Here is a 24,269-nt window from a genome sequence, read left to right as displayed (position 1 = left end):
GAAGGGGTGGAGAGACATGGCAGACTTAGCCCGGAGCCCTCGCAGCTCTCTCCCTCAGCTGGCAGAGGTCCCCAGCCATGCTTGGGGTGCACAGGTATTGGCTAAGGCTTGGAACGGCCTACCAAACAGACATTCTGAGACACAGAGACACATGTGTGGGTGTCGTCAGGGAGAGGGGGCTGCTTGGACACCTGCTCAATCTGGAACTTCTCAAAGACCTTGCCAGAGCTGATGTCACTGGCCAGAGCTGCAGTCCCTTCTCAAGGTCAAGGATTCCTGTCCCATAGGCCAGAACCACCATCCCACACACTCCTCCCTGGGGGGTAAGGCTTGGCTTTGAAGAATGCCCAAAGACAGCTTCCTAGCTCACCAGCCAGCTTCCTAGCTCACCAGCTAGCCTCCTAGCTCACTGCCCACCCCCAGTATCCCAAGGTGGGGCCTGCCAAGGGCCTGGAGGGGTGAGGGATAAAAACTCTGAGTCCAAACACCCGGCTGCCAAACACCTGGGTCTGCGGCAGTAGGCGCGCTGGCAGCCTGTGTAACAGTCAGGACGCCGTCCCAACCCTGGCTTTCTCTTCTCTTGCTGCAGAGCCATGAGCCACTTGCCCCACCTCTCTGAGCCTCAATCGCCCCAGCTTAGTCCAGATCACAGGGACTGCTGAGAGGATTAACTGACCCAGCAGCAGTGCGTGGGGTACTCAGAAGGGGCTCTCGCCCTGGATGTCCATGCACCCTTAGAGGTCCACTGAGAAGCTTCAAGTCTATGGATCCCCTGCGGAACACGCCTGTGTTCGGAAGCGAATGAACACCCCCTAGGGGGTCCACACAGTCCAACAACACACTTGCTTGGTCATTGGTTGCCTTGAGGCCAGTTATCCCTCAACCCCCAAGCTCTACCCCTTCCTCCACCCGAGGCTGCTCGACTGGTTACCTGTCCCGGACAAGCGGCATCGGGCGGGAATCCTTCATCCAGGTGACCAGTGGGGATGGGGAACCCTGGGCCTCACATTCCAGGGTCACCTCTTCACCGGCCTTAGCCGTGACACTCAGGGACCCGTCTGCATCCTGTGAGCCATTCACATGAATCTTGGGCTTGGCTGTGGGTGAAAGCAAGCAGGAGCTATGAGCGGCACAGGGATGAATAGGATGGGGGAGGGGTGCAGAGGAGACCAGAGCAGCTCCCCAAGGAAGCAGAGGTGGTGCTGTGACCCCCAGGAGGCCCAGAAGGTGGGTGTGGCTCTGTTATAACAGGGAGGATACAGGCTACCAGTGGGGCTCAGATCCAAAAGTTCTCGCTCAATCCTCTCCCTCCACCCGCCCCCCACAACCACTCTCCCTCAGAAACTTCTTTCCCTGATGACCCGAACATGGTCTCTCCTGCTGCAGTGCCTATACCTCCTCTGGCTTCTCTTCATCCTGGTGTCCCTTCCCCAGGGACATTCTGGCAAATTCCATCCTCCTCTCTCCCTTCTCCTGCTTGATCATCTCATTTATTCCCCAGACATCCACCAAACTCTCTCTCTGGTTCTCTCAAAGCCCAGCAGGGGATTTATAATTACCTGTGCACATCACCTCCGTCTCCTGTTAAGCTGAAAATTGCTGTTGATGGCAGAGGTTACATCGTACTCCTCCTTCCTTATGCCCCCACCCCCAATGTCTAGCTTGTGCTCATACAGTGAAGGCACCAGAGACATGTCTGACAACAGTAATTAAACAAGCCAGCCAGGTGGGGACATCAGCCCATCTAGCCTTCATCTGTCCCCCACACAATCACACCAGGAGTCATTCATTCAGAAAGAAACTCTCCCTTAAAAAAAAAAAAGGTTGCAAGATAAAAATATTGGCTCTAAGAGAAAAAAAAGAAAAGCCCCATTGCTGTTGAGTCTATTCCGACTCAGCAACCCTATAGGACAGAGTAAAGTTGCCCCATAGGGTTTCCAAGGAGTGGTTTGTGAATTTGAACTGCTGACCTTTTGGTTAGCAGCCAAACTTTTAACGACTGCACCTCCAGGGCTCCAAGAGAGTAGGATGGAAAAGATTGGCTTGTGTATTTGTTCACTCAACACTGACACAGCTACTGAGTGCCCAGCCTTGTCATGGATGCTGGGGACACACCAGCAAAGGAGACAGGCCTAGTCCCTATCCTCATGGTTCTTAAGATGCATGGGGAATAGTGGCACCAGTCAGCTCAATATGCAAGTACTGTTTAATCACAATTGTGTTGACTGCTATGAAAGGGAACTTCCAGAACGTTTACAGCAAGATGACTTGATCCAGGCAGCAAGATAGGCGAGAGCTAAGATCTGATGGCTGGAGGAGTCAGCTGGGACAAGAGGTGAGGGGAGGGGAGGAAGGCATTTCATACAGAGGGAAGTGAATGTGCGAAGGCCCTGAGGCAGGAAGGAGCATTTAAGAAAATGAAAGGAGGCCAGAGGGTCTGGGGCACAGAGAGCAGGGAAAGAGGCTAGAGAGGGGACTAACTGGGAGAGAGGGGATGTTGGTGAGGTCTAGTGCAAGGCCTTGTGGTCTTTCCCAGGCTTGTTACAAGGGGCTGGTTGGAACTGCTCTTAAAGTCTACCCACACCACTTGGGACAGTGCTCCAAGAGAGGAGAACTTTGGTTTATGTACTTTCAGAAGAAAACAATTTAGATACAGGATTGGCCAGGGGTCACTGCAAGGAAGATGCAGGTACAGTCAGGCTGTCCATCCCCTGCCCCTCTCCCAGGACTGGGGCCATCATCACTCACTGTTCACAGAGAGTCGAATCTCCTGGCTAGAGAAGCCCACAGCATTGGTGGCCGTGCACACATAGGTCCCTGCATCCTGGGCGAACGGCTGGGCAATGACCAGAGTGCCATCCTTACTCACATTGTAGCGGGGACCCCTGGAAGTCAGGGCGTTGGTTTCCTAGGGCAGAGCCACAGGTGACATCAGCAGAGCCCTCACACCCCACAGCAACTTGCATCAGTCCCCCTCCCATGATGTACTGGGGCTCACCTATCTGGTGTTGGGCTCTACTTACCTTGGTCCACATAATGGTTGGTGTGGGAACTCCTGAGGCCAAGCAGGGAAGAGAGGCTGAGATGCCTTCACTGGTGACATGGTGGGTGGCAGTGGGCTGGATTCTAGGTGGCACTTTTAAAAGTAAACCAATTTCAATAGGAGAATAAAAATGACATTGCATCTACAGCTACCAGTGCCTGAACCAAACCAAACCTGTTGCCCGTCAAGTTGATTCCAATTCATAAAAAAGTGACCCTATATAACACAGTAGAGCTGCCCCACAGGGTTTCCAAGGAGTGGCTGGTGGATTCAAACTGCCAACCTTTTTTGGTTAGCAGCTGAGCTCTTAACCACTGTGCCACCAGGGCTCCACCAGTGCCTGACCATGATCGAATTCATTGCCCCAAATGAGAGGGCTGCCTGCAGTCAGGAACCAGCTGTGCTCATTTCTTTGCTCTGGGACTTTGGATAAACCACTTAATCTCTTATACCCATATTCCCTGATCAGTAAAAAAGGAGAAATTAACTCCAGTTCTCTGCCCACTCCCGCAGGGATAGACAGATGAGAAATGGCAGAAAAGAGTGTTCACGGAACACAGAGAACTCAAAAAAGGTGTCAAACCCATGCTGGGCACCACCCAGATCTGCAGCCGTGAAAACGGTGGTCTCTAGAAAAGCGAGGGAAGGGGAAATTGGGCGTGGAAAAGTCAGGAGGGGAGCCAGAAGCCATGGCCTCCAACTGTACCACTTGAAGCTCCATTAAGGACAGAAATGTCTTCTGGAGTCTCCTAGATGGCCAAAGCCAAAACCAAGAAAAATCAAACCCATTGCCATCAAGTCGATTCTGACTCATAGCAACCCCATCTGTTACAGAGTAGAACTGCCCCATAGGTTTTTTTCAGGGGGTGGGGGCTGTAATTTTTTATGGAAGCAGATCACCAAGCCGTTCTTCCACCGTACTGCTGGGTGGGTTTGAACTGCCAACCTTTAGGTTAGCAGTTGAATGCAAACCATTTGTGCCATCCAGGGACCGTGGCCAACAAGTCAATAAATATTCTTTGGATAGAAATGAATTGAGCCAAGAGGGACCGTGCTGGTTCAAGCCAGCCCTGCAGATGGGCTGTGCCATGCAGGGTGGGAAGTCAGGGGTGTGACATTGTGCAGGAGGTAGTCCAGGTCTATCCCAGGCGTGCTGTTTGCTGGTGTGTGGTCTTGGTGAGTTACCTCACCTCTCAGCTGCCTTAACTTCAAAATGTGGAGTCTTTAAAAAGCCTGCCTCTTAGGAAAAAAACCCATTGCTGTCACGTCAACTCTGACTCATGGAAACCCTACAGGACAGAGAAGAACTGCCTCATAGGTTTCTGAGGAGCAGCTGATGGATTTGAAGGGCCAACCTTTTGGTGAGCAGCAGAGCCACCAGGGCTCCAGGCTTCTTAGGGTAGTTGTGAAAGCCCCATACGATGGTGTTTTATTATCCAGTGACGAAAAGAAATCAGTTTAGGGCAGTGAAACTATTCCGTATGCTACTGTAATGGTGGATACATGACATTATGCATTTGTCAAAACTCATAAAACTGTACAACACAAAGAGTAAATCCTAGTGTAAACTGTGGACTTTAGTTTATCAGTTATGACAGATGATGGACCACACGGATGCAAGATGTTGTTAACCAGAGGAGAAGATGTGTGCAGGGGGAGAGAGGGCATATGGGAACCCTCTGTACTCTCTGTACAGTTTTTCTGTAAACCTAAAACTTCTCTAAAAAAGAAAAGTCCATTAAAATTTAAGTGAAAACAAATACAGACCCCAGGAGAGGGCTGGCATGTGGAAAGTGCTCAGCCTTCCACTGTGATTATTTACTGGGACTGAGGGAGAGAAGACACCTGGTTCCAGGCTCAGCCCCTCTCTGAACTCTGGTTCTTTCTCTCTAAAACTGGGAAGGGTGTTCTTCCTGCTTACCTCTCAGGAGTTTTATGAAACAAATGGGGGATTGCGGGGAGGGGGGAATATTAACGTGCTTGGTAAATTACAAAATATCACCAAACTTAGTTTTAAAATTCTCACCTTACATTAAAAAGAACAGTAAGACCAGGTTGGGCGAGGGCAGGAAAGCAGGAACCCTCAGACGCTGGGAGTGGGAGGACAACTGGGCCAAATACACTAAAAGTGCATTTTCCGTGACTCAAAATCAATCCACAATAATTAAGTGATGCTAAGGAAAGAACTGGTCGTGTGGGCAGAGCTCTAGTACATGAATGTTCACTCTCACTAGTGAAAAACTCGACAGCGGGCAGAGGGCATCATGGCACATCCAAGACAGCAGGCAGAGGGCATCATGGCACTTTCAAACGGAGCGTGGCAGCCATGAAACCTGTGCTTTCGATGCTTAGTAACAGAGAAAACAGTCAGGATACATTGTTAAACTTAGGCTGCAGGACAGTAATACAATGCAGCCCAGTTTGGTTTCAAAATATTTATTCGTATCATGAGTCGGAATCAACTCAATGGCAACAGGTTTGATTTTTTGGTATATGAAGAATTTATAGATATAAATATGCAGATATATATATAAGAATATATATAATTTCTATATATAATACATAGAAATTTATAATTTACGACAGGGTTCTATTCTGTCTACACCATTATAAGTTGGTTCTGATACAAGTCAAATACCTCATTTAACAATTTTTTTCATTATTGTTGCCTTTTATTATCAGTATCTTTATAAATCCAATCTTCATTTATCTTTAGGGGTTGGAAACATTACATCTGAGAATGACAACAGAAGAAAATTACACATGGCAACATTCAATGTAGTACATATTACTAACAAAAAACCCCCCAAAAAACCAAACCCAGTGCTGTCGAGTCAATTCCGACTCATAGAAACCCTATAGCACAGAGTAGAACCGCCCCATAGAGTTTCCAAGGAGCACCTGGCAGATTCGAACTGCTGACCCTTTGGTTAGCAGCCATAGCACTTAACCACTACGCCACCAGGGTTTCCATTACTAACAATAAGATGTACAAAAATAAAGAACGGTCGTAAGTGTGGTTTGTCATAACATGAATACATCGTAAATCAGGGAATACCTGTACGTATACCCATTGCCATCAAGTTGATTCTGACTCATGGTGATCTCATGTGTTACGCTGTAGAACTGCTCCATAAGGTTTTCTTGGCTATAATCTTTATGGAAGCAGATGGCCAGGGTTTTCTGGGTGGGTTCCAACAGCCAACCTTTTAGGTTAGTAGTTGAACATAAACCATTTATGCCACCCAGGGACCTTTAAACACACTGGCACACAGATATACATAGCATGGCATTTATATATAGTATGTGTACATGTTCACGTGTGTATACAGTACAAAAAGATACACATTAAAATGTAAAATCCGGTTATTCTTAGCTAGTGGTATTAGAAAAGTGGTATTACAGGTTTGTTTTTGGGTTTTTTTACCTGTCAAATCCCTAATTTTCCTACAGTGAATATGTATTATTTGTGTGATTTTTTTTATATAAAGTGTCTCAAGGCCAAGTTCCCCCATGCACCTTCCCCCACCCCAACCTACTCCCACCCACTGCCACCGCCCTGGGGCTGGGACTCACCCTGGACCATTAGCTCCACATTCCGCTGCTGAGAGCCAGCGGTGTTAGTGACCACACAGCTGTACCTCCCCGAGTCCTCCTGCAGTGCCTGGTCAAGGTGGAGGCTGCCGTCCGCTCGGATAGCGTGTCGGCTGCCAGGCGGGAGCTGGTGAGGGTGGGAAACACACCTTGGGCCATGGGCCCCTCAGAGCCAGCTACGAGAGGACTCTCAAGAAACCACACTGTCCACCAGCCCAGCAGGGAACAGGAGGGATCAAGAAGCCAGGGTTGAGGGGCTGAGGGATGTGATATGGGTGGTGTCATGACTGCCCAGCCCCCACCCCTACTCTGAGACTCGTCCACCCCCCACAGACCCTGCAGGGCTGTGGGTCTGGGCCCTGCCCACCCGACCCCACCTCTCCCATGGCTGGCTGCACCAGGGTCGACTGGACATCTGAACCAGCAGGACCACCTGAAGTGTCTCCTGGGAAGTGGGCTTGAGGCCAGAGTCTTTACTAGTTGGGGCTGAAGCCCAGGGCTCTGAGGCCACAGAGAAGAAGGACAACCCGCCTTCAGGCAGAGAAGAAGGGAACAGAGCAGAGCAAGGTGGCACCACTTGAGCTATGATCCCAGAGACAGAGGCAGAGAAAGCAGCTCCTCGTGGCTCCCCAGTCTGTCCACCTCAGGACTAGGGTGAGGTGGGTGAGTGTTGGTCCAGACAGGGCCTAGGACAAACCCTATAAGGATTTCCAGGCAGTCCATTCTGGAGAAGAAACCCATAAAGCCTTCCCACCAGGGCTGAGCCTGCTTTTGGTGGCCCTCATCCCTGTCCTGTGAGCCCTGGCTGCATCTTCTGTCAAAATTAAAAAAAAAATTTTTTTCAGAGGGAAAAAAAAACAGGTAATTAATTCTAAACCATAGGGATGTATAGAGAGAGATCCCTCGAGCTAGGGAAACCAACAAAGGCCTTATGGAGGGATGGCATGTAATCTCTAAAGGCCAAAGAGAGTAGGTATTTTAGGTCATATGATCTCTGGCACACTCAACTCTGCTGTTGTAGCATAAAAGCAGCTGTATATGAAACATAAGCAAGTGGATACAGCTGGGTTCCAATAAAACGTGGATTATTAAAGCAGACCGCGGCCCGCGGGCTGTAGTTTGCTAACTCCTGCCTCAGGTTTTAAAGCATGGGCTGTGGAGTCAGCAGACCTGGGTGCCAGTCCTAGCTTGGCCACTGACTAGCTCTGTGATCTTGAACACGTGATTTAATCTTGCTAAATAAGGCTCAGTTTCCTCACCTGTAAAATGAGGGAAACAACAGACCCCTCCTTCCAGGTTAGGTGTGAGGATTGAAAGAGAAAACACCCATGGGGGCATGCCCAGCACTGGCCTCTGTGTACTCAACACCCAGCCGCTCTACTTCTATAACTGCTGTTGTTAAAGGACAGGAGAAGGATAGGCAGGTGGAAATGACAAGGAAAGGTGTTCCTGGTGGCAGGAATGGCACGTGCTAAAGCACCGCTGCAGGAAAGCAGAAGGTTCATTTGGGGAGCAGTAAGTTGTAAGGCCTGGCAGGAACATGAAACAGATACAGGGAAATAGTTAAAATGGCAACAGGTGGGGCTGGGCACATAGGCTAAGGGGCTGGTACTGACTTTGGTAGGCAGTGGGTGGTCCTGGCTGGAGCCCTGTCAGGAAGCTCTGGTACTAGCCTGAGAGGGGAAGGCAAGGCCTGGTGTCTATGTTCTGCTTGTCTGGGGCCCCTTCAGTTAAAACAGAGATAAGGACACCTCTTTATAGACTCAAGGGTACAGGGACTCCTGGCATGTCTGAGGACAGGGCAGAAAATTGAAGGAAAAGGGAAAGGCAAAGAGTGAATAGGAGAGCAGAAACAGAAGAAAATAAAGAAAATCAAATCGATATGAATGAATTTGATTCATTCATTCAGTAGGTAAACTATACCCAAGCATGTCAATGTGCTAGGTATTCAGGGCAAATATTAAACTAGCCAATGTCACATCTCTACCCTGGAACAATGAGAACAGGGGTGATGAATGCATTGCGTTTGGATGGAGACTAACCTGCCACTTCCCTGGCCCCCAGCCCGCACACTGATAATGACCAAGGTGCTCCTGCTGAGCCCCATGGCGGCCACAGCCACCATCCATCCATCAGCAGGGCTTTAGAGGGCGACAGGTGCTATCAGTGCATTATCACAGAAGGTTCTGGAAAGGGGCAGGAAAGAGAGGGAGGACGAGGACATTCCAAAAAGGAGGACCAGCACAGCGAAGGCTGAGGTGTGAAAGTGAGCAGCCCCCTCCACATCCTGAGGACCATCGCCCACTGCACCCTGAGAGGCCCAGCACTCACAGGCCGGCCGGCCTTCACCCAGCGCCTCTCCGGAAGGGGCCTCCCCGCCAGGATGATGCAGGGCAGGGACACGGGCTGCCCCTCCAGGACCCGGACCATGGAGGCACTGCTGGCGATCTGCGGGGCAACTGTGGGGAGAGAGGTGGTGTCAGCCATGCTGGACTCCCTGTGTGGTGTCGTCAGAACACAGAGGCCCTGCTTCCCACCCTCCCCTTCCCAAGTGGGCACATCAGGATTGGGGATCCTAAAGGGTCAAAGGGCCCCCAGACACTGCCCAGGAAGTGGGGATAGAGATGTGCCTCTTGGAGAACTTGACATGGACACATCTGTCCCATAGGACAGGGGTAGTCATAGAAGGCCTCCCCGGGAATGCCTGTGACCTGGCTGCTCCTCCCCCACCTTCCCTCTCCCGAACACCAGCGAACCATGTCCGGTGACAATGAGCCGGGCCTCCACCTGCACCTTCCCGAAGATATTGCGAGCTTCACAGACGTACGGAGCCTCGTCTTCAGATGCCACACCTGAAAGACAGAAAACAGGCAAACCTGACCACCAGCACATGCCCTGGCTCTAGCCCCCATCAATCTCCAACTCCCCAGGCTGTGGGGAAATCCCTCTGTACCCCCAGAGGCCTATGAGAGCCCCTTGGGGCTGTGTCCTGGGGCAGAGGCCACCCCTGAGGCTGGCTGGCAGGCCACACAGCCTGGCCCTACAAAGTACAGGTGAGAGGGCTGGGATGGCAGAGAGAAGAGGGATCAGGGGACATAATTGGGCCTTGGAAGGATGATAAGGGCTCAGTTTGCTCATCTGTGGAATGGGAATAATTACTGTAATTGGGAGCGGTCAATGAAACGATGCAAATAAAGCACCCAGCACACTACTACAGTAGCATGAAATAGCAGCGGTAGCAGAAGAACCAATAGAAAAAGCAGTGGCGGTAGAATTATCAGCAGTAGATGTAGCAGTGGTAGCTGAATTAGCAGCAGTAGAAGTAGAAATAGTAGAAGTAGCAGTAGCGGTGGTGGAAGTACTAGTGGGAGCAGTGGTAGTAGAAATAGTAGCAGCAGTAGCAGTAGTGGTAGTTGTAATGGCGAACACTTACATAGCGCTTATGTGTCAGGAGTGGCCACGTGGCCTCATGGGTAAGGCGTCTGATACCAGATCAGAAGACTGAGGCTTCAAGTCCCTTCGTGGTTGTTTATTTGGAAACACTGGTGGTGTAGTGGTTAAGAGCTATGGCTGCTAACTAAAAGGTTGGCAGTTTGACTCCACCAGGCTCTCCTTGGAAACCCTGTGGGGCAGTTCTTCTCTGTCCTATAGGGTCTCTGTGAGTTGGAATTGACTTGATGGTAACTGGTTTGATTTTTATTTTATATGTCAGGAACTGTGCTAAGTGCTTACTGTGTATTACCTCATGTAACCCACACAGCAACCCTAGAATGTGGTACTGTTGTTAACCCCAGGTGGTAGGTAGTGTCATTACCACAATTATTACTAGGTTCAGAGTGGAGGAACAGCTTGGCCAGGCTTACCCAGCCAATACATGGCCACATGTCAGCCTGACTATGGTCAGTGCTGGAGGTCAGAGTCCTGCTCCTGGCCTGGCCTGGGGGTTTAGGGCGTCAGAAACAGTGGCATTTCCCCAACCACAGCCCCAATCTCTTACTTTCAAAGAATAGCACTCCTGGATCCGGCTGCCCTGTCCTGCTGCCCCGCCCTAGCGGCTGGCCATCTCGGCGGCGCCAGGTGATTGTTGGGGGTGGGCGGCCTGTGGCCCGGCACACCAGGAGGGCGCTCCGCCCCAGCTCCATAGTGACATCCCGCGGCGGCTCCATCAGCCGGGGCGCATCTGCAGAGAAGTGACCGGTCAGCCGTGTCTGGCAGCTGGCCTCACCCAGCCACCAGGGACTGTTCCAGACGCCTGTCTCCCCTTTGCTTCCCTTCCATCACTGGGAGGTTCCCCTCGTCCAGCCTTGCCCTTGTGAGCCCGTGGGGCTGACTCCTGTCCAAGGCTCCAGGTCCAATCTAAGCTTCGTGAAATGGTGGCCACCACCAGCCTGTGCACCCCTGTGTGAGGTCACAGGGGCCCCGTTTGCCCTAACTGTGCGGGGGAACAACATTCCCACTCCTGGCTAAAACGCTTCCCCAGAAGCCCATCTCTGAGGCGCTGCACGATACCCCCAGCCACAGGCACATGCATGTTGCCAAGTTTGATCCTGACCGTGGTTGGCCAGGAAGGGACCCACATGGGGGCTGGAGGTGAGACCCACCGTCTCTCAGACTCTCCTCCCCTGCCCACCCTGTCACCTCCATCTCCCTGGCCATAGGGGGCTTCCTCTGCAAATGGAGAACAAGGCCAGGGAGGGCTGGCTGGGCTCAGGCAACCACGTCCACGGCCCTTTCTACTTGAAGCACTGCAAAGGGCCAACTTCAAGAGGGAATTACAGGTCATCTGTAATCTTGTCTACACCTTTCTGTGTGTGCTGAACTTAGTGTAACGAGCATGTAAGATTCTATTACAAAATTAAAACGTGCTTATTATAAATAGCGTGACCTTATAACTTATGGTCCAAACAGAGATGCTCAAGAGTGAAAAAGCAAACCAAAACCAGTCGCCGTGGAGTCAACTCCAACCCACACCAACCCCGTGCGTGTCAGAGTAGAACTGTGCTCCACAGGGTTTTCAATGGCTGATTTTTCGGAAGTAGGTGAGGCATTTCTTCCGAGGCACCCTGGGTGGACTCAAACCTTCAACCTTTCTGTTAGCAGCCAACAAGCATTTTAACTGTTTGCACCACCCAGGGACTCCCCAAGAGTAAAAAGGGGGTGTATTTAATAATTACATCATGACAATAGGCCCAAACAAGGACAATCCCACTCACCTGAGATATAAAAAATTCAAACAATACAAAAGGGGTGGAATGTTCCCTAATTCTTGCCCCACCCATTCCAAATCTTACACCCTTCCCCGAAAGGAATCACTGTTAATGTGTGGCGTTTCTTCCAAACCTATTTTCTAAGTGTTGTGTTACTTTTACATGGGGCGGGGCGGGGGCGGCAGGGTCAGGGGGAAGAAATTCCTGATCCTATCTGTCCTTCTTCAGGCCAGCAGTAGGTAGGTCCAGCCCCAGATAGGCCCAGGCCCCACTTCCTGGCATTGTCCACAGGTCAGGTCGCTCTCCCCAGACCCACTCACCAGAGAGGTCCCCGTCCTGTATTTAACACTTTGAGTCCAGCGACATGGAAAAACTCCATCCCTTTGTTCTTTCCATCCCTTTCCAGAAATCTCCCTGGCCCATCCAAATCATGACATCAAAATTCCCCCTGGCTTCAGGGATTAGGGAAGTTCCAGGGTGATATAAACACAACTTGGAAAATTACTGCAAGGAGGAAGACAGCCTTGGACCTAACCTCGGACACCACCCAAGCACTTCTTCCCTTCTCATGGGATCTGGCAGCCGCCTTGACTCAGAATCCCAGAAAGCATTAGCTCCAGGCTTGAGCCAGACGAGGTCACTGGTCCTGCTGAACCATGGCCCCAGGAGGTATGGCTTTCCCCTCCTCCACCTTGGGCAGGGCTGAGGCTGAACCCCAGGGCCAGGATCCAGGACAGCCTGCCTTGCCCAGCTCTGCCCAGCTCCTCCCCTCCTCCAGCCACCCTCAGACTGCTTCTTGTCCCCCCTCCCCACCCAACTTTGTCTCTGACTCTGGGATCCTTTGAAGCCCACTCTCTTTCCCACACCCCTCCTAGTGCCTGGTCCTGAGCCTCCCACCTGAGAAGGGACAGGTCATTTATAATGGGAAGCAAATGACAGGCATAAAGGATAGCATTTGGAATGCCTACTAAGTCACAGGCACTGTGATAAGTGCTTTCAGAAACATGGTTTCATTCACTGTTTCAGTAAACTCCTGAGGCAGATATTATCACAATCCCCATTTCACAGATGAGGAAAGTGAGGAGCAGAAAGCTTAAGGAATCTGCCCAAGGTCACAGCTTGAAGTCAATGGTAGAGCTGGGATCAGAGCCAGGTCTGGCTGATGCTTAAATCCAGCTCTCAACCACCAAGTGTCCTGCCTCCTCCAAGAGCTGGGGACAGCCACACCAACCTCCTCTATCCTCTTGTCTGGGTGAACCCCAAAGCAGCCCACGTCCTGAGCTCAGCTGCCCTGCTTGGAAAATCGCAACATAGGCTTCTCTGTGTAGTCTGTGCCCCCCTTCACTTGGAGCCCCCAAACAAGGTGGCACCCAGAACCCTTGCATGCCAGACCTAGAAGGTTCTCTGTTCATCTGCCCTCTCACTGTACAGATGAGAGACTGAGGCCCAGAGAAGAGAGCTGGTCCCAAGTCCTGCAGCACATCAGCAGAGCAGGGCTGGGAGAGGTGGACTCCCAGCCCAGTGCTCCTCCTGTAGCCTCATTCACAAGGCTCAGCCACCTCTCCTCCCAGGCTCCGAGCCCCCTCCTCACATAGACCCCAGGTAACCCTCTGCAGTAACTCAGGGAGGGACCGGCGAGCTGTCCCCACTGCCATCTCATTTCCCCAGGCATGAGCCTTCTGCCCTGGCCCAGAGGCAGCTGGATGGTGCCTCAGCGAGGCTGGAATAGACTGCAGCAGATGGCCACAGCTGCCAGTTTGTGGGGAAGGGGCTCTGTGTGGGGAACCTGGAATACCCAGTAGGAAAGAAGGGCCCCTTGAAGAATGCCAGCCACTTGGAGTGGGGGAGGGCTGGGACAGGAGGGTCTGGCTACCTTAGGGGATGCCCTTGTCCCGCTGTTGGGCTGCTCAGGGCTGCCTCTGCCCTTCCCCCTTCCCTGCCCACACACCCCGGAATCTTGGCCACACTCAAGGAGACACCCACACCCAAAACTTTCTCCAACCCAGGTCTTGTGCTGAGCTCCAAACCCTGTGTCCAATTGCCCTCATTCAGCCTCCCCCTGGGTGTCCCCTAGGCCCCTCACTCACAACAAATCCAAAGCCGAGCCCTTCATGGCCCCCAAACCGCTGCTGCTCCCACATCCCACCCCCACTCACCACTGCCCACAGGGTGAGCCAGGACCCCTGGCACTGCCCTCCCTATCACCTCCCAGCGGTGCAGGGTCCTACCTCTTACCATCCCTGCCATCTTGCCTCTTCCTCATGCCATCACTCCCCATTGACTTCAGACTCCCAGCACCCACCCAGCCATCATGGCTTCTCCAGGCTGGTCTCCCTGCCTCCCACACCGACACCGACCCACATTCACTGTGGGAGCAGGAGTGGCCTTTCCATGCACCAGTCCAACTCTGGTTCCCCTGCTGAAGATGCGTCTGTGGCTCCCGAGACGCTCAGGACCAAGTCTGGGTGCCTTAGAAAGGCTCATGATGTCCTGCAGTCCAGCTGTGCCACCAGCCTCACCCTCCACCCTGCCCTCCATCCATTAGGTTTGCTTATACTGGCAAATATGTATTGAAAGCCCTGCTACAACCCAGCCCTGGGGACACAGGAGGGTTTTGCCAGCCACAGTCCTGCCCTCCTGGTGCTCACAGCCCCAGGGAGACAGAGACCCAGATCAAGTAAATCAGACAGGGGCTTCATGGGGCAGGACTGCCCACCTGTCCAAGGCTGTCCCCCCAGTGCCCAGCACAGCACCTGGCACACAGTGGGTGCTCTGGAAATATGGATAGAATGAAGGAGGGAAGGATGCACACCCCAGGGGAGTATGGTAGCTGAAGCAGTTTAAAAGCTTACTTTCTTTTCTTCCTGCTTGCAGTGAGGCTACTAATTGCAGGGAGGCGCTCTTCCGAGGAGCTGAGGATGCCAGTAACTGGACCTTGCAGGTCCCAGCCACACTCCTCTCTTGGGGGTTTCCCAGGGGGAAATGCCCCTGTGGACTCTTAACACCCAAGGTAAACTGACAATGACAGAGGTGACGCCTTCCTTACCTCCTACTCAGCCCCTAGAGCTTGGGCCACCAGCCTGAAGGCCCAAGGCGTGGTCAGGCCCCCACATTGCCTCTGCCCCACAGGGCAACTGTGGATGAATCCCCTCACCACTCTGGGGCTCAATTTCCCCTTCTGCAAAGAGGTAACTTGGTTTTTACCCTTAAAATACCTTAAATTTCTAATATCTTAAAATCCCAAGGTTCCTTCCTTCTGCTGCCCGAGACCACAGGCCCTGCAGCCCCCAGTTTCCTCTGCCATCCTCCCATTCCCTAGCTCAGAGCCCACAAGGCAGGGCTGCTGGTAGTGCAGCCAGCTCTCCAGGAGGGTGAGAGGAGGGAGGGAGAGCCGTCCTGAGCCTGAGGAGCCCTGAAAGTGTGCAGGTGGACAAAGTGGGCTGGGGGAGAGGCCAGCCTCAGGCCCACCTGCATTTAGGGGACGCCTTCAGAGTCATTGATGTGTCTGTGACTGAGCCAGGGCAGGGCCTAGCCTAGGGGGGTGGGTGGGGGGAGATGGCCCCCACAGACCCTCCCCTGAGGGCTTGCAGAATCCTTCCCCCATTGAAAGTTCCTGCAATTGGTCCTGGAGTCACAGCCACACTGGCCAGGGCCACAGGATGACTGTCACGGGCTCCTTCCTCTGTTACAAAATAATAAAAGTGATACTTTATGACTGCAATGGTATAAAGACAAATACAACCCAAGCAAATTCATTTTTATCTACTCATCATTATTATTATATTCATTTTTTTCTTCTGATTTTAAAAGAAGTTAAAATTCGAACATTTCCATGGGCCCCTAAAATGTATCGCAGGCTCCCAGCCACCGGCTGCATCTGCTGGGGAGGCCCCATTGCTGGCCACACCTATCACAGAGCCTGGCCCTGCTTCTTGCCCTCCCTCAGGCTGGCCACGGGGTCTTTAGCACACTCAAAAGCATGCACCTTGCTTCCCTGCTCATTCATCCAGCAACCAGAGGCTTCTGGGGTAAGGGAATAAGAAGCAGAGACTGAAATGAAAAGATAGAGAGAGAGCACAGACATCTTAGCTCGGGGCAGTTTTTTCAAGCAATAGAAAGGGTACTAACTTGAGGAGCAGGTGCCAGCAACACAGCCCTGGTCACCAGCCATGGGCTAGTCACCCCCTCACCAAGCCCTTGTCAGCCCAGCCCAAGCCATAGCACAGAAGGCAGGGGTTAGGGGAAGGGTGCTTAAGTATCTTATTTCATGCAAACCCTGAGCTAAGCAAATTATCTCATTAAATCTCTCAAGAACCCTCTGAGCAAGGCTCTATTATAATCCCCATTTCACAGACGGGAAAAGTGAGGCTCAGAGCAGTAACTTGGCCAAACGAGCAGCAGGACCCAGACACTGACCTAGGACCCTGAAGTGCCAAAAGCCAGGCCCAGAAGATGCTATAAAAGTTCTTTGCAGGCTGGCCCGTGAGCACAGGCATTCAGTGTTGGTGCAGAAGGAGGCTGCCCTCCTTCCTGGGCCCCAAATTCCTCCAGGAAGCCAGTTCCCAACTCAACAGCAGGAAGTAGGCCTGGCTCCCACCCATTCCCTGTCCCGGAAGGCCCAGCCTGGCCAGGAAGGCTGGACCACAGCTGCCACCCAGATGGGCAGGAAATTCAATTTCCCACCACCATCGCCAAGCTGGCTCGCCCCAGCCCCACAGGTGCTGGGCCATTCTCCAGCCCTTCCCTGACCTAAGGCCAGAGGCTGCCAGTGGCCCCATGGCTCAGAAGCTCTGCTTTGAGGTGCCAGCCACCTACTTCCTCTGACATGGGGAAACGACCCCAAGGCTAAAGGCAGAGGTAAAAGAACAGGACCAGGCAGATGCATCAGTCTGGGAACCAAAGATACCTGCCCACAGCAATGTCAAGTACAGCCCCACTGCCCCCGGGGTGCCCTCACTTCTCTGCTCATCCAATAAGAGTGACAGCAGCATTTGCCAGAGCACACTGTGGCCCAGGCATTTCTTATCTCTCACTCCCACAACATCTCTAAGACCATTTTACAGATGAGGAGCCTGAGGCTCAGAGAGGAGAAGTGACCTCTTCTCAAGGTTGTCGAGCTCCAGCCCTGGAAGCCACAGTATACAGAGATTAATGGCACAGAATCTGGGGTTCAGATTCCAGCTCTGCCGCTTGCCACCTGTGTGACTTTGGGTAAGTCACCTAACTGCTCTGTGTCTCGTTTTCCCCATCTATAAAAAATGATAAGGCGTTGTTGAGAAGATTAAATAAGCTAGTACATGAAATGTGCTTAGAGCTGGCACACGGCAAATAGCATAGAAGTGTTAGCTAATATTTGTATTATTGTTACTATCAGGCTCCCAACCCACAGCTTCCCACACCCAGCCTGCCCCACCCAAGAGTCCAGCCACGCAGTGCGCTCTTTATAAGGGAAAGTCTGAGCACATCCTTCCTTAAAACCTCCCAACACCACTCGAAGGACAAAGCCCAAACTCCTACGCCCAGCTCTTGAGGCTCAGGGTGATCCATAGCAGGCAGGGCCTCGCCTCTCCCTGCCCACTCTGTATCTCACTCACTGCCTCACTTCCTGTGCCACTGGGAGATTCCCACATGTTGTTCTTTTTGCCTGGAACACTGTCCCCCAGCTCTTCACCTGTCTGATTCCTCTGGCCTCAGCTTAGACATCACTACCTCCAAGAAGCCTTTCTGGTCCCCACTGTAGGGTTAGCCCCCTTCTCTGGGTTCCCATGGACCCCTGAGGATGCCATTTCCAAACACTTGGCACACTGGATTCTAATTGCCTGTTTACGCTTCTCTTTCCTCAACTCCATGAGCCGCACACAGGCAGAAGCGTGACTCGTCGGCCACTGTATCACCAACACAGGGCCTGGCACACAGGCACCCTAAAGGCCACATATTGGAGAAGCGAGTGATGGAATGAATAAAGGAATGAAGGCAAAGGGCACTCCAAGCCTGGGAGGACCCCAACCCTGAGGTGGCACTCTTTCTGCCGGGGGCCAGACCCTTCTAATTGGGCTGACTCAAAGCCCCGGCTGAGTGCTTGGGAGACCAGTGCCCGGCCACCTGGCCTGGATAAGCACATTCTCAGTTCTCTGTGCTTCCCCAACTCCCAGCACCTGTCTCTCCCGCTGTGGCCACAGCAAACCCTCAGAGCCCAATCCGTCCTGGCTCAGCATGCCAAGGAGCTGTGCCCACGGCTTCCGAGCAATCCCCAGTGCCTGGAATCCAGGCCTGGCACTTAGGCATCACAGGAACCACAGACAAGGCCATGTACCAGTCACAGAAAAATCCAAGCTCCGCATCTGCAAAAAGGGGACGATAATCCCTTCGTTCATTAAGTCCTCACTATGGGCCAGGCCCTGAGCTTAGCATTATAGGCCCAACTCATTTAACTCTCAAAGCAACCCAGTGAGGGAGGACATATGGTCAGCCCCATTTTACAGATGGGGAAACTGAGGCCAACAACTTGACCAAAGCAGGTAGATGGTAAGTGATGGAGCCAAGACTGGCATGCATGTTTCAGGATTGCAATGCCCAAGCTTGACCAAACTGTCTCTGTGGTAGGCAGCTTCTAAGTCGACCCCAAAGATCCCCACCTCCTGGTATTCACACCCTCGGATGGCCCCTCTCACATTGTACCAGGGTTGGTCTGCGTGACCAACAGAATAAGGTAGAAGTAGTGGTATGTCGCTTCCAAGACTGTGGCTGGCTATAAAAGACTGTGGCTTCCATCTCAGGTTCCCTCTCTGTCTGTCTCTGTCTCTCTCAGCACTTGCTCTGGGGGAAGCCATGTCGTGAGCAGCCTTACCGAGAGACCCACGTGGCAAGGGACTGAAGCCTCCTGCCTACAACCGTATGAGTCAGCTGGGGGTGCACCCTCCAGCCCAAGTCAAGCCTTCAGGTGACTGCAGCCCTCGCCAACGTATTGATGGCAATCTCATGAGAGACCCTGAGCCAGAGCTATCCAGTAAGCCACGCCCTGATTTCTGGCCCACAGAAACTATGAGAAATACATATGTGTTATTTAAGCCACAGAGTTTTAGGTCAATTTGTTACACAGCAAGAGATAACTCATACGCTGTTGTCTTTCTATTCAACCCGTGTACCCACATGCTCTGGGTTCACATGATGCAATTCCATGTTGGCAGTCTACTCTGGGGAATTCTCTTTTTCCTTCTCAGGGCTGGGCCCAGGGCTGGAAGGGGTGCAAGGACGGGCAAGGTGGGGACAAGGTGTACACTCACGTCCAACCTCCAGCCGAATTTCTGCAGAGGCGTCGCCCATCTCATTGATGGCTCGACAGGTATAGACGCCAGCATCCCTCTCCTGAGCTGCCTGGATCCGCAGGGTCCCAGAGCTGAAGCCCTCTGGGGCCAGAATCATTTCAAGACCCCCTGGAACAAAGACAAGAAAGCACTGGGACAAGTAGGAGATCACCACAGGAGGCCAGGGTGTCAGGTTGCTCGAGCCCTACTGACCCCAGGGGCTCCTGTGACTTCATGACACTAGGACCCTGTATAGTTGTGTTGAGACTGGGCTGGGGGTGAGGGTAGGGGCTGCTGGAACCGGCCAACCCTTCCAGACACCCCACTCCTACTGTTCCCCAATGACCTTTCTGGGAAGCTGACTTTCCAGAGGCTCAGTGTACAATTCCTCAGGCTCCCCTCCCCACCCAGCGTACCTCGATACCAGACGACCCGGGGCGGGGGGGCCCCGGACGCCTTACACACCAGCAAGGCCTCCTTTCCAACGGCAGCAAGCACCACAGCACTGACGGCAGAGACTGACGGCGGTTCTGTGCGGAGGAGGGGAATATGTGGGATCGGGCATCAGACCTGAGGGGACAGAGGTGGCACTCCAGGGCCCTGCCTCTTCCCCACCTCCACACATCAGAGACAGTCACCCCAGAAAGATCTGGCTACAGCTAGTTTTTTAGAAGCTTCCCACCCACCTAGGACCTTAAATTAAAGTCGATCACTCTCTTGACCAAAACCTCCCCAAGCCCCCTACTGCTCCTCATTGAACCTGGAATAGAAGCCAAAATCCTGTAAGGTCCCACTCCTTCCCCCCGCTCCCCTCCCAGCATCATTGAAGCCCCTTGAGCACACCAGGCCCATTCCCACCGCAGGACCTGTGCCCTGCCTGTCCTTCTGCTGGAATGCTGTTCCCGTCCACAGCTCTGGCCAGGGTCACCTCCTCAGAGCCACCTCCCTCTCAGCCCCACCCTCACATCACTCCGGCACACCACACCACTCTATTTTCTTGAAAGGACCTTCACCATCAGAAAGAATCTAACTGAGTTATCTATTTGCATGTTTCTTTCCTGCCTCCCCTGTTAAACATAAGTTCCACTTGGACGGAGGCCATGTGTTCACTGCTGTACCTCAGAGCCTGGCACACAGTAGACGCTCAATAAAGATTTGTGGGTGGGTGGGAGGGCAGGAGGGACAGAGGGAGGGAGGGATGGAGGGAGGGAGGGATGGAGGGAGGAAAGGAGGAGGGGCCCTCTCCCACGATGTTCATGGCCCTAGTACCTGCATAGTACAGGGTGACAGTCTTCTCATCTGTGCCAACCTCATTAGTAGCCTGGCAGCTGTAATTCCCAGCATCCTCTGGGGCTACTCCTTGAATGATCAGCGTTCCCTGGGCATCCACAAAGACTCTGGAGTCAGGCCGTAAAACAACATGTCCCATAGCAGGGGCTGGTTAGGTCAGGCTGGTTAGGTCAAAGGGGTGCTCTACAGCCATCACTAATAACAAATTAATTCACCACATCCTTAGTGACCACATTCTCCACTGAACGCCATTCTGCTCTGTGCCGAGCTATGTGCTGGGCACTTTACATGCATTGTCTCATTTAATTCACGAGGCTAAGAGAGGTGATGGGACTCGCCCGAGGTCACCAGCCTGCATGGTCAAGGCAGGATCCAAGCACACGTCTGTCAGACTCCAGAGCCCGTGCTCCTGACCGCTGCACCCACCCTGCTGCCTCTTGATGTTCCTGAGGCTCAAATGATCCCGGGGGAAGGCAGGGCAAATGCATTCCCCCATTTACAGGCAAGAAGACTGAGGTCCACAGAGACCACACGGCACAAGTGCCCTGGGACGCTTGTCCACCTGCTCCCAGTCCCAGAGCCCTGCATCCTGGGTCCCTCACCTGCTGTCCTGTTGCAGGGCATGGCCCTCTCGGCTCCAGGAGATGTAGGGTGTGGGGTACCCAGAGGCTGAGCAGCTGACCCTCACCTCCATACCCTGAGAGAAGCGCTGGGACTTGGTGTGGATGCTGACCTGTGGGGCCTCTGGGGCCCAAAGAGTGGGCAGACAGGGAAGAGCCCTTCAGAGCAGCCGTGCCATTCCAGGCACCAGGGCACAGCCTTCTCCCCCTTCCCCGTAGCCACATATGTGCTAGGGAAAAGAAGCAAAGGTTCAAACGACCTGAACCCCTGGGAGTGACTTCCCTGGGAATGGGTGGACAAGGAGGCCACCCAGAAGACACCCCTGAGTAACATGGAGAGTGGATTTCCCAACACCCTTCAGCCTGGGAGTTCCAAGCTCCCTGGAGTCCTACTCTGAGAGACTTAAGGAGATGTCAAGCAGCTGCCAGAGCTGGGATGGCTCTGGTCCCCAGGGGCCTTTTGGTGAACCACAAGGCCTACCCCAGAATTGGCTCCAAACTTATGTTCTGTCCTGGTTCTCTGAAGCTCACAGTACAACAGACTTGTCAGGCTCAAACAGACATCTTGGCCATCTCATCTAGAAATGGCAAGCATACCCCTCCCACACCCGCGGCAGACATAACTAATAGATCTCCTTCCTGCAGAGCCTGGCTATGGCCTCAGAATCCCTCTCAACACACTCGAGGCAGCCACTGTCAAGCAAGAGTAGCTGGCATGGGAGAGAAAATTTGTTCCAACGCCCTTATTTTTACACTTGGGAAAAAGCATCCTAAGATGGAGGATCTGTCTAAATCCTGGGTAGACCTGAGGCCACAACCTAAGTCTCATAACTCCCAGACCAGTGTTCTTCCCCTGCTTCTTCCACACCCCTCTGGTTGCTGCTGTCCAAACCCTGCCAAGCACATCTGACCTCTGGACTTTCACAAGTTTCCAGTATCCTGATACCTGTCCTACGCCTTGAGAAGAGGGATGAGGGGAAGGACAACAGAGGTACTCAATAGCAGGAGAAAAGAACAGAAGAAGCTAAAATTGGTCTGGCCTATAGCAGTAGAAACTCAGGTTAGATATTAGGGTGAACTTCCCAACAATGAGGACCACTAGGCTTTGGCACAGGCAGTCACAGGAGGCTACAGCTTCCTCTTTCCCTAAAGGTGCAGAAAACACAGAAGGGCTGATGTTGCCTGCCAGAGATGATGTGTGGGGCAGAGGGGCAGACAGATGCCTTCTGAGCTAAATGTTAGGTAGCGTGCTGAATTGCAGAGATAGCAGTGACAAGAAGGGCCTCACCTCGCACCAGGAGCCAGACGGACGCCCTTGTGACCCCATTGGCATTGCTGGCGATGCACTGATACCGCCCGCTGTCACTAGGGATGACGCCACTGACCTCCAGGGACAGGTTGGCCAGCTGGGTGACTCGCCCCGTGGAGGCCGGCAGGACTCGCCAGTCCCGAATCCAAGTCAGGTTGTAGGGGGCCTCACCCAGGACCTGGCAGGACAGGAGGGCAGTCTCCCCTGGGGACACGGTCACGTTGAGGGCAGGGACCAGCTGTGGTGGGGGATCTGCAGGGATAAGAGCACAGGAGGGTCTGAGGCACTGACACGGCCCAAACTCCAGAAGCCTGCCCCAGCTGCAGCTCTGACCCCGAGGCTCTGGTCAGCCCGCATCATACACCACAGCCCTGAGGACACGCTGGCCGGCAGCACAGTTAACCAGAGTCTGTTCTCCATCCCCAGGGGCAGTGCCACCTGAGGGAGGGCTCCTTCCACCCCTGCCGTCACACCCTCCCAGGGCTGCATGGCACACGTGTGCCTTCCACACCAAAGCCAGCAGCAGTATTTAACAAGCACTCCACCACCCTTCACACCCCCTGAGCCAATAATTCCACCCTAGGGAATAAAGCCTGGGAAATAACAGCAAGGGTGAAAGCATACTGTGTACAAAGCTATTCTCTGTGCAAACACCAGGGTCATTTATAATAGCCAAAATTCAGAAATATGGTCACTGTCCCAGATGAGGGAAGAACTAAGCAAACCGCTCTCTTGATAGGAAAAAGTCATAAGAGAGACAAGTTTGGAGACTGTCCAACACACGGATATGAGCATCAGAGCCACCAGAAAAAAGCTGAACCGAAACAGCTCCTCAGAAGTAAATCACCAGCCCTTTCCGTCTAGTCTATCTTAGTCTGGAAGCCCTGCTGAAACCTGTCCAGCATCATAACAACACGAAAGCCTCCACTGAGGGGGTGGGGGGGCCGGCTGAGCCTGAGGTGCACTGGCCGGGAATCAAACACAGGTCTCTCACATGGAAGGCAAGAATTCTACACTGAACCACTAATGACCCTGGCCTGGCAAGATATTAAAAAAATTGTTAAATCTAAGCAATGTGTGTATACATTTCTTTATACTATTCTCTCTACTCTTCTGTACTCATAATTTATAAAAAGTAAAATTTTATTAATTTATGCCATAGAAGCAAATTTGTTGACATGCTATATTACTGGGTGATAAAAAGCAGGTTGTGAGTCAGTCTAATGCTATCCCATTTTTTGTAAAATGCATACACAAGAAAAGGTCTGGAAGGAACTAAATGAAAATGCTATTGAGGTTATCTCTAGAGTGGAAGCATTACAGGTTATTTTGATCTTCTTTTTGCTTGCTTATATTTTTCAACTTTTCTACAAGGAACATGTGTCTTTTTTTTTTTTAAGATTAAAGAACGTGGAGTAGCTAATCTTTCCACGTTCATTAGGTTCCTTTTCTTCTCTTCAAGACAGCTAAAGTTCATAATATAAAACCAATTTCATTTTGAGATGGTCCGTGTCATTTCCAACCTCCTCTGAGCTCGATACTGCCATCCTGGGTGGGGAACTGGAGGCAACAAGGGATGAAGGATGTGAGACAATAAGATCTCTGCAAGTACCTGGGATCAGGACGTCCCAAAGGCCAGACCAAGAAGTCAGGGTAGGATTAAGGCTGGGCAGGGCAGGCACGGCCCAAGCCGAGGTTCTCAGTCTTTCTCTAACTGAGACCCACAGGCCATTCCCGGGAGAGACAGCCCCAAACGGGGGCCCACAGGCAGGCAGCAGTACAGACCGCCAGACCCTGGTTGGTGAACAGCCCCCGGCAGCTGGCTGGCTGGCATGCTACCCCACAGATGGGGACATCCCAGGAGGAAATCCTAGAGGGAAGAATCTAGCCAGGCGGTAGGAG

General features: G+C 52.5%; 1 protein-coding gene across 4 annotated transcripts in view; it reads right to left on the bottom strand.

Annotated features, from left to right (window-relative positions):
* Positions 1-24,269, bottom strand: part of HMCN2 (hemicentin 2) — a 160,810-nt gene that overhangs the window by 98,059 nt on the left and 38,482 nt on the right. For 3 of the 4 annotated variants that reach the window (XM_049896977.1, XM_049896979.1, XM_049896978.1), the window contains exons 11-22: positions 22,347-22,619; positions 21,041-21,182; positions 20,418-20,545; positions 19,565-19,678; positions 19,128-19,277; positions 10,635-10,817; positions 9,394-9,489; positions 8,969-9,096; positions 6,620-6,764; positions 3,024-3,136; positions 2,749-2,908; positions 932-1,097 (exon numbers count right to left, since the gene is read on the bottom strand). In XM_049896977.1, coding sequence (XP_049752934.1) covers positions 932-1,097; positions 2,749-2,908; positions 3,024-3,136; positions 6,620-6,764; positions 8,969-9,096; positions 9,394-9,489; positions 10,635-10,817; positions 19,128-19,277; positions 19,565-19,678; positions 20,418-20,545; positions 21,041-21,182; positions 22,347-22,619 — 1,798 coding nt within the window. Of the gene's footprint in view, positions 1-931; positions 1,098-2,748; positions 2,909-3,023; positions 3,137-6,619; positions 6,765-8,968; positions 9,097-9,393; positions 9,490-10,634; positions 10,818-12,164; positions 12,219-19,127; positions 19,278-19,564; positions 19,679-20,417; positions 20,546-21,040; positions 21,183-22,346; positions 22,620-24,269 lie in introns of those variants that run through there. The other variant, XM_049896980.1, reaches the window with a different exon arrangement.

The sequence above is a fragment of the Elephas maximus genome, chromosome 9 (genome assembly GCF_024166365.1).
Source record: "Elephas maximus indicus isolate mEleMax1 chromosome 9, mEleMax1 primary haplotype, whole genome shotgun sequence".
Lineage (NCBI taxonomy): Eukaryota > Metazoa > Chordata > Mammalia > Proboscidea > Elephantidae > Elephas > Elephas maximus.
This window is presented reverse-complemented; position numbering and strand designations above follow the sequence as displayed.